Source organism: Manis pentadactyla, chromosome 12 (genome assembly GCF_030020395.1).
Source record: "Manis pentadactyla isolate mManPen7 chromosome 12, mManPen7.hap1, whole genome shotgun sequence".
NCBI classification, from domain to species: domain Eukaryota; kingdom Metazoa; phylum Chordata; class Mammalia; order Pholidota; family Manidae; genus Manis; species Manis pentadactyla.
This window is the reverse complement of record NC_080030.1, coordinates 57117624-57131809: the sequence shown is the minus strand read 5'-3', so window position 1 is coordinate 57131809 and position 14186 is coordinate 57117624. Positions and strand designations below refer to the sequence as shown.

Below are 14186 nucleotides of genomic sequence, written 5' to 3'. Positions count from 1 at the left end.
TTCATATTAAAATGTGAGATGCTTCCTCAGCTCAATATTGTAGAGAAGCAGGTTACTAGAGAAGTGGATGTGTGCATATAAAGTGTGTAAATGCAAATTTGCAAACCTCAAGAAATTTATAATGTTTCACAGTTGTTCATAGTATGGGTGCCTGCAGGCACAGGTGTGTACATGAATAGTATGTGTAAATATATAATATATACATATGTAAATGTAAAGCTCAGTCAAAGACAATGACATTTCTCAAGTTATTTAGGGAGTTTGAGAGACAGCACTACCTGCTGCCTCATCTTTCAGAGCTCTGTGTTACTCTTTTATTGAGTATGTTAGTTTCAGAGAAATAGTTTTTTTCTGTTGGATTGAATGACTCTAGATGGTATCATAAATAGCCAAATATCTTACTAACTTTTATTTAAGCCCAGCCTTACCAAGTTATTGCTGGGAGTGCATTAGAAAAGGGAAGGATGTGAAGGGGCATCACATTTACTAACTTGAAATTAATGTCTGAGAAAGATAAGTGGTAATTAGGTTTTTAAAAACACAGATTTCTAGAGGAACTTTCTATAATGTCCCCTCAAGTTTCAGTCCCAGTGTACAATCACTGCCTATGATCATTCAATCTCACATTTTGGGGAGGTGGACAAGCGTAGCATAGATAATCAACTTCCCTTAAATTTCCTTAAATCATCATCAACTCTCTTTTTTCTAAATTAATATCTGACCTATCTTTTCCACAGCCTTCCTCTCACGTACCACTCACGTTCTCTCTGAGTGCCTAGGCTGAGCTGGGTGTGTTCTCCGGCCATCTCCGCCATACCACTCCTCTCTCAGTCCTGTGCTCTCTGGCTCATCCACCCATGGTCATTCTCACCAATGTGACTTTCTCCGTTCCCCCTGGTTGCTATGCTATACAATTGTATATTGTATAAGAATAATACTGTACTTTTTTTTATATTTAAAAGTGTTTATGACATATGATGGCATGGGCTAGAAGAGCTAAAAATAGTAAAAAATAAAGCAAGTCCCATCAGTCCGAAGTCTCCACAATACCAATACTAGCGTAGTAACTATAATGGTAGCATACTACTACTGCTACAATTTCCCTTGAAGTGTATTTATCCTATTACTGGTTTAATAAGTTTGGTGAACCTTATTCATTAGGTTCTCTGATGATTGAAACAGTGGAAGTTGGTATTGGTAGTTAAGTTGTGTGATGCCCACTTCCTGACTACTGATTATTTAATGTATGGACTACTGTTCAACAGCAAATACATTGCTTATATTGAACATTTGGATTTTGAACAAATCTTTTTATGCCAGAGCAAAAAATTAGGTAGTTTTTCACCTTTATCAGCTTCTCAGCTAGTAGTTAGCTACATAACTAAGAAAAGGGGCCATAGGTCACTTGGTCCCTGAAGTTAAGTCCACAGGTGACCTTGCTGGAGATGAAGGTGGGACAATGCACTCTTACTCATAACTAACCTATTTCCAGGGGAGCATAGTTTCCAAGAGATTATACTGAGACACCATTCTACCCAGTGATGAGACTGACTCAGGTATTAGAGTCCTTTGGAAGCACCCGAGGGTTTCAACCCCTGGGAAACCAGAAAGTCCTGCCAGCTGTGATCTTCCCTAACTGTCCCAAACTTTCACAGTAGCTCTTAGGCCAGTGCTTTTCAAATATTAACATACCTACAAATCACCTGGCAATATTGTTAGACTATAGATTCTGCTTCAGTACATCTAGGATAGGGTCTGTAATTTTGCCTTTCTAGGAAGGTTTGAGTAGCAAGGTTTTAATTCGGTGATGCTCAGTCTTGTTTGCACATGGGTGCCACCTCAGAGAATCTGATTTAACTGGTGTGGGCTGTGGCCGGAGCAGCAGGACTTTATAAACTGCCCAGGCGTCACATGTGGTTAAGATCGAGAGCCTCTACCTTAGACGTCATCATTCCGGCCCTGGGTGTCTCCTGTAATCCTGATTTTGTATACAGCCTTACTACCCTCGTCTCTCTGTTTCTCCATCAGATTCACCTTGCAGAAAACTCTGTCCAACCTTCTACCTGTACCTCAGCAGCTGGATGTGGCTACACATCTCAAGTATCTCAAGTGCATCCAGCATATCTGAATTACTTAACTCTTTCAGCCACTATTTCAAACCCTCTCTTCCCTCAAACCCTGAAAACCCTTTCTTAATTCTGCACAAATCTCTTCTGTCACTTAAAAAAAGAAAAGCAAACTGACAGTTACTTCATCTTCACAGCATAACCCTATTATCTGCCTTTCCTTTGCATCTCCACTCATGGCCTGGGGCCAGACCCTCCCACTTTATCCAGTGGATCTACTCCAGAAATGAACTGAGTCTCACGTTCTCGCTCTTCTGGATCATTCCCTTTGCCATATTCCACTGTAGTAGACCTATCGCCAGAAAGGCTCCTTGGGACCACTTTCCAGTTGCTGCCCCTTTTCTTGACTGTTCCCTAGCTTGCCAGTGAGCAACTCTCAACAAGGCTGAGGAATAACCTTCTTGCCAAAGTCATGGTTTATCTTGCTGGGGCCTCTCTCCCTAATAGACCCTGTTCCATTTGACTCTCTTTGCTAAAATACTCGCTCCACTTCACCTCCCTGACCTGGGTCACTGCCTTACACTGTTCTTCACACAATGGACTCATTCTCACCTCTGTGTATGTTCCCTCCCACTATTCTGTGCATGACAGGTTCCCTCACTTTGCAGATGCCTTATCCTCAGTCATCACCTGAGAAAAGCCTTCCCTGCACTTCCTTCACATGAGCCGTCACCAGCTGTCCTCATAGCCTTCTATATGGGCTGGCTGACTTTTTCACTAACCTGAAATACAATATATTTACTTGGTTTTTTGCCCATTTGTTTATCAGATAACTCATCTAGTAATAATATAAATCTTATATGGACAGGGTCTTTGCTTGATTCTCTGCTCTCTGCCTAGAACTTGAATTTCTGTGCACATAGTAGACACTCAATAAATATTGCCAAATAAATGAATGTTCCTGAAACCATTCTCCAGTTCCCCTGAGAAACCCACTGCCTATCCATTATAGACAAATATCTCAATTTCAAAATTTCCCTTCTGATTCATGACCAAATTTCATTTCATCTCTTGTCAGTGATTAAATGAGGTCACATATCCTAACCAACCCACTAGCGATTTCTACCTCAGTTCATAGAGCTTGTTTGTCTTCCTTCTTCTGTAATGAACTTGCATATCTTCTGCCTCTGTGTGCACAAGTCAATAAAAGTGCTTCAGGTCCCAAAGGAGTAACTCTTCCGAGAGCTTGAGTTCTTAAAAAAAAAAAAAATGCTCCATTTCTTTAAAGATACATAATTGCTGCCTCTCCTGGGATATTTTTACACTGTGTCCCTAGAGGAGGAATTTCAGCTGAAGGCCCAGTGCAGGGCAGAGGCCCGTAGACAGACAGTCTGGCTCCAATTTATGCTCTTTGCTAACACAGCTAATAGGCATTAGCTTTTTGATATACAGAAGTGCTGTACTTGATCCTGACGTGCTTACATACTGGCAACATCCCGCTTAGAATCACACATGTAAGAGCCGAGAGTGATCCATTTTCTTCATCTTCCTCCTCCTCCTCTCTGTGTCTGTGTGTCTTTGTGTCTCTGTCTCTCTTAAACAAAATGTCTTGGGAGTTTCAGTATTTTAATAGAGCTGTACACAGAGTAAATTGGCAGAAGTTCAGTTTGCTCCATATTAAACTCTGCTGTAGATGCTTTGAACCTATTGGAACTGTTATATATGTATAATGTGTATCAGCTTCCAGCAAGCCCTGTTTGTGCCTTTATTATCCCACTTACCCCCTCTCTCCAAGTTTTCACTATCACTCCATTTCAGACCCTCAAACTCAACACTCACTATAGTTAAACTGAAAAAAGGCAGAACTCTTGATTCATAAAGTGCCCATAATTCTACAAACATCAAATGAAAATGAGCAAACATCTTTGTATAAAACTTGGGTTCAGTCCAGAAGTATGTTTAACTCTCAAATGCCTGATAAAACCATGGAATCACGGACTCTGGCACCTCCTACATGGTAGTCTGGAAAGGCAAAGGGTGCCCAACATAACAGAGACCTTGCTAAGGCTCCCTCCACCAAATTCCTGGTCATCCTGCTTGGATTCTGACATCCGTGGGCCCTGTAGCTGGAAAAAACATGGTACCATAGTCTGTTTACTTAGAATGAGCTGTCCCAGTGACTTAGTAAGCTTGGAAAAAAAAAAAGTAAATTACATATTTGAAAGTAAACCCTCATTAGACATTCTCTTAGAAATAAGATCACCACCTCTTACAGGCATGGTTTTCCTTGGCTTGTGGCATGACTGTCCCTAGCCCATCTGTGCCAAGCCTTTGGCATGGCTGACAAAACACCCTCCTTTCAACAGGACTTGTGCTCTGGAAACCTTAGTAAAATACAGCTGGCTCACACTCCAGCAAATCTTAAACCTCAACTTTCCCAGTTAACAAATGATATCTTGCCAGAATGCTTACTAAGTCCTGGCTCTAGTGGGTGTGCTGTGGAATCACCACAGCTTGAAAAACGAATGAGCAGTCCATTCCAGTGCCATGGGGTTGCATTCCAAAGGAGTACTCAAATGCAGTTTTCATCATGCCACATTCTGTGCTTCCTCGTCAGAGAATTCTTGTCAGTTTTTTAAAAATGATATTTGTTTGCATGCTTATCAGATGCACAAAATGCGTTCTTCATGGATTTTCCCATCACTGTTTGGGTAGCATAGAGTCGTGTACCTCAGAACCGTGGAATCGATGAAAGTTACTATCAAAGAGGAACAGTATGTTTTCTCCCATCCCCATAAATCTGATCTGTAAATGCAAAGAATGTGAAGTATGAATATTAAAAAAGTCAATAGTTATATTTAAAACTTAAAAAAGGAAAATTGGAAAATTATAGAATAAGAATTTAACCTACTTAGTCTCAAGAAGAAAAATCTTTAAAATAAAGCTTTTCTGAACCCCCATCTGAAATATATGTCTTGAGGGCAGTAATCATCAGAAACATAATGGAGTAGTGTGGTGCTCAGTTTTATTGTCTTGCATCAGTGAACATTCCTCAAAAGCATAGAGCGTCACTAATGGAATTACGTGTTTTCATGCTATAATTACATTTGATTTTTCCTGATATTTCTGTAGAGGTTTTGTTCATGGTCCCATGACTAGACAGAACATTTACAAGTTTTCTAAATCCTCAGTGCATTCAACCCCCACTACCCAAAAGAAAGACAGACTACAAATAGGAATTTTTAACAGAAAAAAAAAAGACAAATGTATACTTTAAAAAGTTTTCATTGATCTTCTGAGATTTTCTTTCAACAACACAAATAAAAACATGAACAACAAAAAGAAATAAGAAAAAAGAATTTTACATTAGAAGGAAATGGAGCAGCTCCCTCTGAGTTCCAAAACTCTGTAAACAAAACTCTGAGACACAAAAAGGACACAATATTTTTGTTCTTGTTCTTGAATGAATATTTGTGGGATAAAATGGAATTTATTTGATCTTTGGGTGTGTTGCACTAAACGATCCTGTCACTGAAGACAGTTGAATTTAGTAGTATAGTTAGACTAAGTAGAAGACACAATACCAAGATGACATAGTATCTGAACAATGAACATCTGGTTTTGAGATGAGAGAAATCTCTAGCTGTGAAAGCCAGAGAAATTCTAAGGAGGAGATGGAAACAATTAGAAAATTATGTTGACATCCAACATATTTTTATTGTCCTATCTTCATTTCTTCTTTAAGTGTTAGCTTTGCTCAACAACACCGTGGTGACCTCTTTCTTTCCTAACCTCAATCCCTTATTCTCTGGGTTTAATCACTACAGAATATGAGGCTGACACTTCAGATATGTTCACACTCTAGGGATTCCCCCTCATGGCATTATGGAAGGAAGTATAGCAAGAAAATTGGTTGCAGTGCAGGTGTAGAATGAGAAAGGGCTTCTGCTTGCCAAGTGGAGTGAGTTCGGGAGTGTATGTGAGTATGGCTTGGCCTATGGGGTTGCATATTCTTATCATAAATTGCCATTTAGTAGGACACTGAAAATACAAGTTTGATTCTCTATCCTCAAACCCTACAATCTGGCTCCTGGCCCAGCCACTCAAACCAAATCACCCTCTCAAGTCTTCCATAATAACATCTCAGCCAAAACCAACAGTATCCTTCTAGACTTGTCAGCTTTATTCAAAACCATATTCTTCTTCCTGAGAATACCCATTCTGGTCTCAAATTCTGAGGATTTGTCCCTTCCAGGTTTTCTGTTTTTTGTATCTCAAAATCCCACTTGGAGCATTTCTATAGAGCCTATTCCAACTCTGACCTTTTAAATGCAATGCTTGTGCATGAATTAGCCCTATCCCTAAACTCTCCTTTTTTAAAGTCTTTAGTCTTACATTTCTTGATCCTAGGCTTTCAACTGTAGTTAATCATAGTAAAGTACCAACTCTGGTCTCGGTTCTCAACACCTTGCTGCTGTGTAATATCTTGATTTCTGTAAACAAAAATTAAGTCACTTTGATTCCTTACTGATCCCCTTATTTTTATGAAACTTTTAAATGTATTTTCTACTTAGATTACATATATTGAATAAATATTCCTTTAGCTATCCTTGATCCTTCCCTCTTAATCCCTAATCAAATGCTGGGTAGACCCAACTATACACACACTCAGATAATACTGCTTGTTGATCAAAATGCAATTAACGATTAGATGGTGGTTCCACCCTGTTCCACCAGCTTTTCCCACCCCAACCTCCAGACACCATTGTCTGCTCAAGTCCTACAAACAACCGATAGACCTGCCTTGCTCCCTTTCCTACTTATTATTTGCCATCATTCTTAAAAGGATGTCCTTTCCTCTTTTTAACAAGTCCATTCTTCTGTATGCCATCCGAATACCTTTCTCCAAAGGACTTTCTGTGGAGTATATAGTAAACTGGGTCCTTGAATAGCTTGCTTTCTGCTTCCTTCTTTCATGAACATGTGAGAAATGTGAAAATGTGCCCTAACTCATCATTATGTGTGTGTAAAGCCCTGTAAATTTGCAGATGTAACTGTATATTTAGTGTGTCTTAGATAACCTTCTGGAAAGGCACCTTTTCAGATCATTGAGAAGTCTTTTGAATCTTAGGTAAAAATCTATACAGTCTCCCCATCCCCACTGCCTACAACAATATACATTTAAAATATCTTAATAATAATTGTGGTTACTAAAATTTTACCTCATTGTGTGTGTATTTTCTTTTCAGGATCCCCCCATGGCTGTAACTCTTGGACTCCGAATGGAGGAAATGATTTTTAATCTTGCTGATACCCATCTATTTTTTAATGATTTAGAGGTAAGAATTTAAAAAGGTAAGAAGAATTGTATTCAACTATTAAAACTCTTAGATGGCTTCTGTATATGTAGATAACCTCAAGAAAACTGAAAGACAGAAATTTAGCTCAAGAGTAAAGTTCTTCTCAAGGAAAATTTGTATATAGAAATATAAACAAAAGCTAAATTCTTTTCATGAATTATACACAGGTACTGGCATATCTTTAGAACAGAAATGTCTGAGAAGGGAAGGTCTGCTCTGCCGTCCCATACCATACCCCCCTGTATCCTGCTCTTGGTCCTTTTAGCATCTCGACCACAACTCATTGGGCACCTCTGGAGTCAGCACTGGCCTATTCAGGTCACTAACCAGGATTCTATTTAGGCTAATCACTGGACAGTAGTCACAGATACTCTTCATGGTCCTAGCATGGGTCACTAAATTTTGTAGACAATCTGCAGTCCAATTTTAGACAATATTATCATTCCTTATTTCTTCCCTTTCTGGATCAAACAGTGCTAGAGTTATTTACACAGTACACAGCACATCTGACTGGCTTGATTGTATTTACTGTCTCTCTCTTTCTTTTTTTAATTTATCTTTCCAATGAAAGAGAAAGTAAAAACAACAATAACAAAATGGAAAAACCAGCCTCAGAGTAGCTAAATCAGTACTGTAAGAAGGTATGTAATCTGGGTGCTGAGGATCTGAGTTCTTAGGCAGTCGAGGGCTAAAATTTGAGTAGCTTGGGCTCTGGGAAGAAGTACTGCTCGTTCCAGTGCACCTATGCTGAAATAGTTTTTTCATTCTTTTTTTAAAGGACATGTTTTAATTTTTTTCTTATCTCATGGTTTCAAAGTGAAGCAAAAGTGTTTATCATCATATTATGAATGGAGAGGGAGAGAACCATTACTGAATCCCCTACCTGGTACTCAACACTTTATATTGGACTTTAAATTCCTTAACTAACAACCTTTAAATATGCTTTTCACATTATTTTTGTAGAGCAGAATCTGTAGTGTTCACAAGCATGAAGAATCATACCTAGGTTTACCTGCTAAGAGGTGGAACTGGGGTTTGAAACTCAGCAGGAGTCTGTCTGGCTCCCGGGGCATACTTCTCCCCCATGCCATGCTGAAATTCACCAAAGTGTGTGAGAAAGAAAAGCCAAGTTAGTCAGTCTTAAGTAAGTTTTTTAAATTAACAAGGTCTTAAATCCAGTTTTAGTTTTATTTCAGACATAAGAGTAAAAATTGTGTGGTTCAATAGCTCCCATAAATTTCTGTGTGATGGCATTTTTTGATTGTTGTTTTCTTTTCAGTGAGTCAACTTTTACTGGGTATTAAAATTACTGTCTGTTTAAAGAGGTTTTATTATTTTTCTTTTAATGGACAATATGAAATATCAGTATTCCTAGGCAAATTTGCCAGTTTTAGATAATAAAAAAAAATCACCTCTCTAAAACCTATTTAAATTAATTCTTCTCCTTATTGCTGTCTGGTGTACAGAATGAATTATATATGCATGATAATAGGAAACACATTTTAGCCTTTTTGGAGCTTGAATTTTTTTATGTACAGTGATAACTTTTTACTGTGAGTTAAAATGGATGAGTATCATTTTTCCAATTCTAAGATTATCAGTCCTTTCAAACTGGTAAAAGACCAAAAAAAAAAAAAAAGAAAATTTTATGTTTTAGCCAAGTTTTATAGTTTTTATTTAATTTTGCTAATTACTTTTGACTAGAAATAAATGGAATAAATGACTTTTTAGCTTTGTTAGTGGCATATTAGAAGCCCAATGGAATAAACTTAATCACCCAACTTTTACAGAACACTGAAGTGAGAAAGTGAAAGTAGGATATGATGAATTTGCAAATTCCTTTACCAAGTTTGACATGAATATTGGCCTGTCAGATCCAGGCGGTCAGCTATGGTGCTCTAAGGATTTTTATTTTGGATTATATTCTATGTAAAATATATTTTTAAAAGACCTAGTAGGATCTCTGGTAGAAACAGTAACAGAAAATACTGGTATTGACTTTCTCTTCTGATTATAGTTTTACAGTTGTGTTTTAAAATGTGATCAAATTCCATTTGACTCAAACACTAAAACTTAGTATCCAGCAATACTGTACTTCATCAATGAAATAACTGAATCTCTTCATATAAAGTGATGGAATTCTCATTCATTCACTCACATGCTCATCACACGCACTCACATACATCCCGTTGAAATGCCCAAGGAAACTCATGGGCTTACTACTGACTTTAGTGAGATAAACAAGCACTAAAACTAGTAAAATCTAAATAATTGCCTTCAGGATCATTCAGTACAGTTATATACATATCCACTATCCTTCTTCATCTGATTTTGAAAGTCAACTTTATTTTTACGCCATTTCTTATTTCAATAAACCTCGTGCAAGCAGAGATTGCCATGGGCTTCAGAGCTGGTATTAAGCTATTTCTGTTCCTACTGTCAAAGGGAATTCCTCAAGAGGGTCACTTCACCATTAGACTATTATGTCTTTTATTTTCCCTTGTGTATTTAAGCTCTCAGTGTTCCTCTTCTCAACCTCAAAGTCTAATCTGAGATGCAAATCCTTCAGTAGGTACTGCAACATATGTAGGAGCAGCTGCTCTCCTATAATTCCTTAAAAGATTCAAATTTAAGTCCTCCTAATAGCTACTTCACTACATCCTGCCCAACTGCAGAGAAGGCAAATGCTCTCTGGCTACTCCCTCACAGAAGAGCATGCTCTCTGTTATTTTAGTTAGAATAACTTCCAGAGAAGAATAACACCAGGAGTTCAGGCTCACAAAAGTGGGAGAACGCTGCTGTGGATGTTGACTGATAAAGATCAGTGACAACTTTGCAATCACCTTACAGGATGTAATTAAAGAATTTAATATTTGTACCAGAATTACTCCAAATCTTTGAGTTCTCATGCTGAGATTTGTTCAAGCCAAAGCACTGCACTGTGTTTAATATTTCAAGTTTTGGTCAAAATGATTCTTGTAATATTCCTTTCAGTAAAAACTAACTGAAGAAACAATTGTTTAGATTTTTCTAAAAATGTAAGTGATTGAAATTCAAACCTCTTTGACTGGACTGTAGTCCTTGGGCAAGTGTCCAGATTCAACAAGAATAATTAAGCATAAATTTAGAGAAAAGTTCCCTTTGGAAAAACCTCAGACATAACTTCAGATACGGAGCTCATGGTCCTATAAGTTCGAGATACTGATGTCCTCAGGAGAAAAAAAAAATTGGGGGGCAAAATGTAAAAATTAATCATGTGAGTTAATACTTGCAATGTCAGAGGAATTTCTCTGAAAATTAGGATGACAGTGTATTAAATGTAGCAATAACTTCTAATTACCAGGGTAATTCAGAGGATTTTCCCCCACCCTTTTTTGGGGGGGTTATCATTAATTTATTATGGAAATTATTTACATGGTAAAAAATTTCGGAACTTCAGCAGAAGGAGCAGCTTCATGTGATTTCACTAGTGATTCAATTTAGTTTTCATACTTGACAAGAATGTAACCATCTCTACACAAGAAATAATCCTTTGTTGTCTAGAGCAATCTTCCTACCTCCATATTTCGGGAAAAGAACTTGATTTCCAACTTTGTTGCTCCCTGGTCCTCCCTTTACTTTAGACTGCTATCAGTACTTCCTTTAGGCTACTGCTGTGGCTTGTAATTCTTTTCCCTGAGACTTTTCTGGAAGCATAATACCTCCTTTGGGCTGTACTTCTTTCAGTGAAAACTCAAAGTGGGAAAGACCCTTTCTAAATGCTTGCCGTGTTCTGACTCCTGCAGCCTCAGTTCCTGCCCAATTCTCTCACCCTCCCCTCCATTCTCAATATAAATTATCTTTCTACAGTCCTTCCCATCCAGAGTATTATATCACCATAACTTTGTGTTAGAAAATTTAAATAATCGTGGTAATTCTGTAAAGAACTATCATTTGCCTAGGTTTCTGTCATTTGTTCAACAGATAATTAATTGTTGAATGATTAATTACCCTGTGCCAGATTGTGCCTTAAGTTGGGGGTATATCTGGGTGACCCACACACACCCCTCAGGGAGCTTCGAGTCAGATGAACTTTTTGGAGCCATTCCTTACCTATGAATGTAGGTAAAGATTTATTCAGAAATTACTAAACCCATAATTTATGTAAATCATATGAACCTGAACCTTTAGTTTCCTTAGGTTCTCAAGTAGTGTACTGAAATAGGATTGCTTGGGCTGGTCACCAAGATTTATATTTTAAAAGAAGCCTGAGTCGACTAGCTGATCCTCAAACTGTAATAGGATCTAATATACTCAGCGTGAAACGCTGGAACAGAGATGCTAAATATTTTACTACCAGGTAACTTCTAAGTCCTCCAATGTATATGAATAATAGCTAAAAAGCCCTTGTTTAGTACTGTTTTCAAAGTTAATAATTTTTAACACCGAGTAAAAAGCACAGTGTATACAGTCAGAATCTGCATGACTGAAATAATTTGTTGGGGAAAGAAGGGCATTAAAGGCTCAACCATATTTACCCTGAGGTTAATAAATACTAGGTGTTTTGAATGCCCTAGCCAAATTCCACCTTCTCTTATATACTCTTTCACGGGAACTGTGCAGACCATTTAAAGATAGATTAGGACTCTTAGAACAGCAAAGAAGAATTGAATTTTTATCCAGAAGAGTCACCGTTTGTTCTGAGCACACTCTAACGTAAGTCAGGTCAAGTGTGTCTGTCTAAGTAACCTTAAGTTTATTTTCCTCTGAGTTTGTACCACTTGGGAGATGGGACATTTCCATTATTTCCCTTTTACTTAGAAGTATTCTTTTCTGTTTAAAGACTTAAAAACTTGAACCAAAGAGGTAAAAAGAAAACGGCAGCTTCTATGGTTATTAGCTTTTTTCTGTGTTAAAAGACCAGGACTTTGAAAATAATATCAACACGGTTCTTTCATGGTGTCTCTGTCCCAGCACAAAGCAGGAAGTCATAGAAATCGCACAGGTCACCAAAATCACCAAGCCCCCCTGTCTCTACTTAACAAATAATGAGCAGCAGTAATGACTTAAGGTGGTCAGACTGAACAAATTTTGTGTATCTTCAGGTGAGCTTTGCCTTCATACTTAGCTATGCACAGCAGAAATGGCTGAAAGTGAACATCAATGATTATTATTAAAGATTCAAAGGAGAATTTCTTATAAATAATTTCAAGATGAGAATCATTTTTAAATTGCTCTATAGAAACCCACATGCCATACGTTTTTGGCCCCTTTTTCTGGCACTCTTCTGGGTTTAGATCTTAGAGTAGAAATGAGGCTGTTTCCCAGCTGAGATGATGGGATGCGTGGGTAAATGCTGCCATCTTCTGGCCATAGTCTGATCAAATGGAAAGGTGGGGAGAAACCTTCAAACGTGCTGACAAAGCGTCCTTGGAAAACAAATCAACTTCTTCAATGTTTTCACAGGAGTGCGATCAGGTTCACATAGACGATGTTTCCTCTGACGATAATGGGCAGGACTTAAGGTGAGCCATGCCTTTCAGTATGTGATTTCCTACAGAAATTCAGCTATGGAGTTTTGCACATGTAATTATTTCTTCTATTTCTTTTTAATGTATTTTGGGTGTTGCAGTACCTACAGTTTTGCAACTGATGGCTTCCATGCAGCTGCAAGTAGTGCAAACCTTTGTTTGCCAACAGGTGTAAGAGGAGGGGTTGACTGGATGAGGAAGTTGGCTTTTCGTTACAGAAGAGTAAAAGAGTTATACAACACCTACAAGAACAATGTTGGAGGTATGTGTGGCCTTTCAAATCTAATAAAAGTACTGTCCGTAGAGGTAGAATTTGAACTGTAGTTCCATGTTCCATATTAGAGACTATCCTACTATAAAATAAATTACCCAGAGGTCATGCTGAACTACACCGAGTAAGAATTTCACGTTTCTTAGAGTGGTGAGGAAAGATGTAACTACAAAATGAAATGTGCAGCTTTGTCAAAGGGATGGGAGTTCTTTGTGCCCAAATATTGGGTCATAGTTTACAATAGAACATGTAGCTTACTGTCCTTCATCTGGGATGCTGTCAGTGAAAACCAGACAGAGGAACCAGGGAAGGCAGCGGGAAGACAACCTATCTAAAGATAATAGCCCCAGTCATCGAAGCTTAGTTGTTAGCAATCTTTTTTTTTTCCAGAATCTTATCAGAAATCAATATAACAGTGCTTATGTTATTTCAAAGACATGTCTATTTGATCAACAGGTCTCTTTTAACAATTCAAGTATTCAACAAATCTGTTTCATCCTTTCTAAAAACTGCATGTTATCTGACGAGGATATCTTCCCTATGTATAGTGTGTATCATGATTTTTAAGATTTCAAATACTCTGTTACCTAAACAGTTTTACACTCATTTATGTGTTACAGGTGATATCACAACCTGTGACATCAAAACTAAGATCCTATATGTGCTTCATGATATAATAAACCTTGATGATTTCTATCATTATATTAATTTTTGGTCAACGAGAACCTAAGACTAGATATGAGGTCACATAAGATTATTCTTTCAGGGCATTGTGTTTCTCTTTTAAAAAAAAAGATGATTGAGGATCATAAACCAGCATCTAAAATTGAATGAGACAGCTAAATATAGTTGTGCATCCTATGTACACGTATATCCCATATATGTCATAAAATACAGTAAACAAAACTCTCATCTCTAGTGTACCTTTTATACGCACCCATACATATCATGAGGGTGGGATCTGTGTCAGTTCACCTTG

General features: G+C 37.8%; 1 protein-coding gene across 13 annotated transcripts in view; it reads left to right on the top strand.

The window, feature by feature from the left end:
* The window catches only part of EYA4 (EYA transcriptional coactivator and phosphatase 4), a 288859-nt gene that overhangs the window by 260250 nt on the left and 14423 nt on the right, over positions 1-14186 (top strand). For all 13 annotated transcript variants that reach the window (XM_036903751.2, XM_036903760.2, XM_036903757.2 and 10 more), the window contains 3 exons: positions 7316-7405; positions 12872-12930; positions 13038-13198. In XM_036903751.2, the coding sequence (XP_036759646.1) occupies positions 7316-7405; positions 12872-12930; positions 13038-13198 (310 nt within the window). The remainder of the gene's footprint in view (positions 1-7315; positions 7406-12871; positions 12931-13037; positions 13199-14186) is intronic.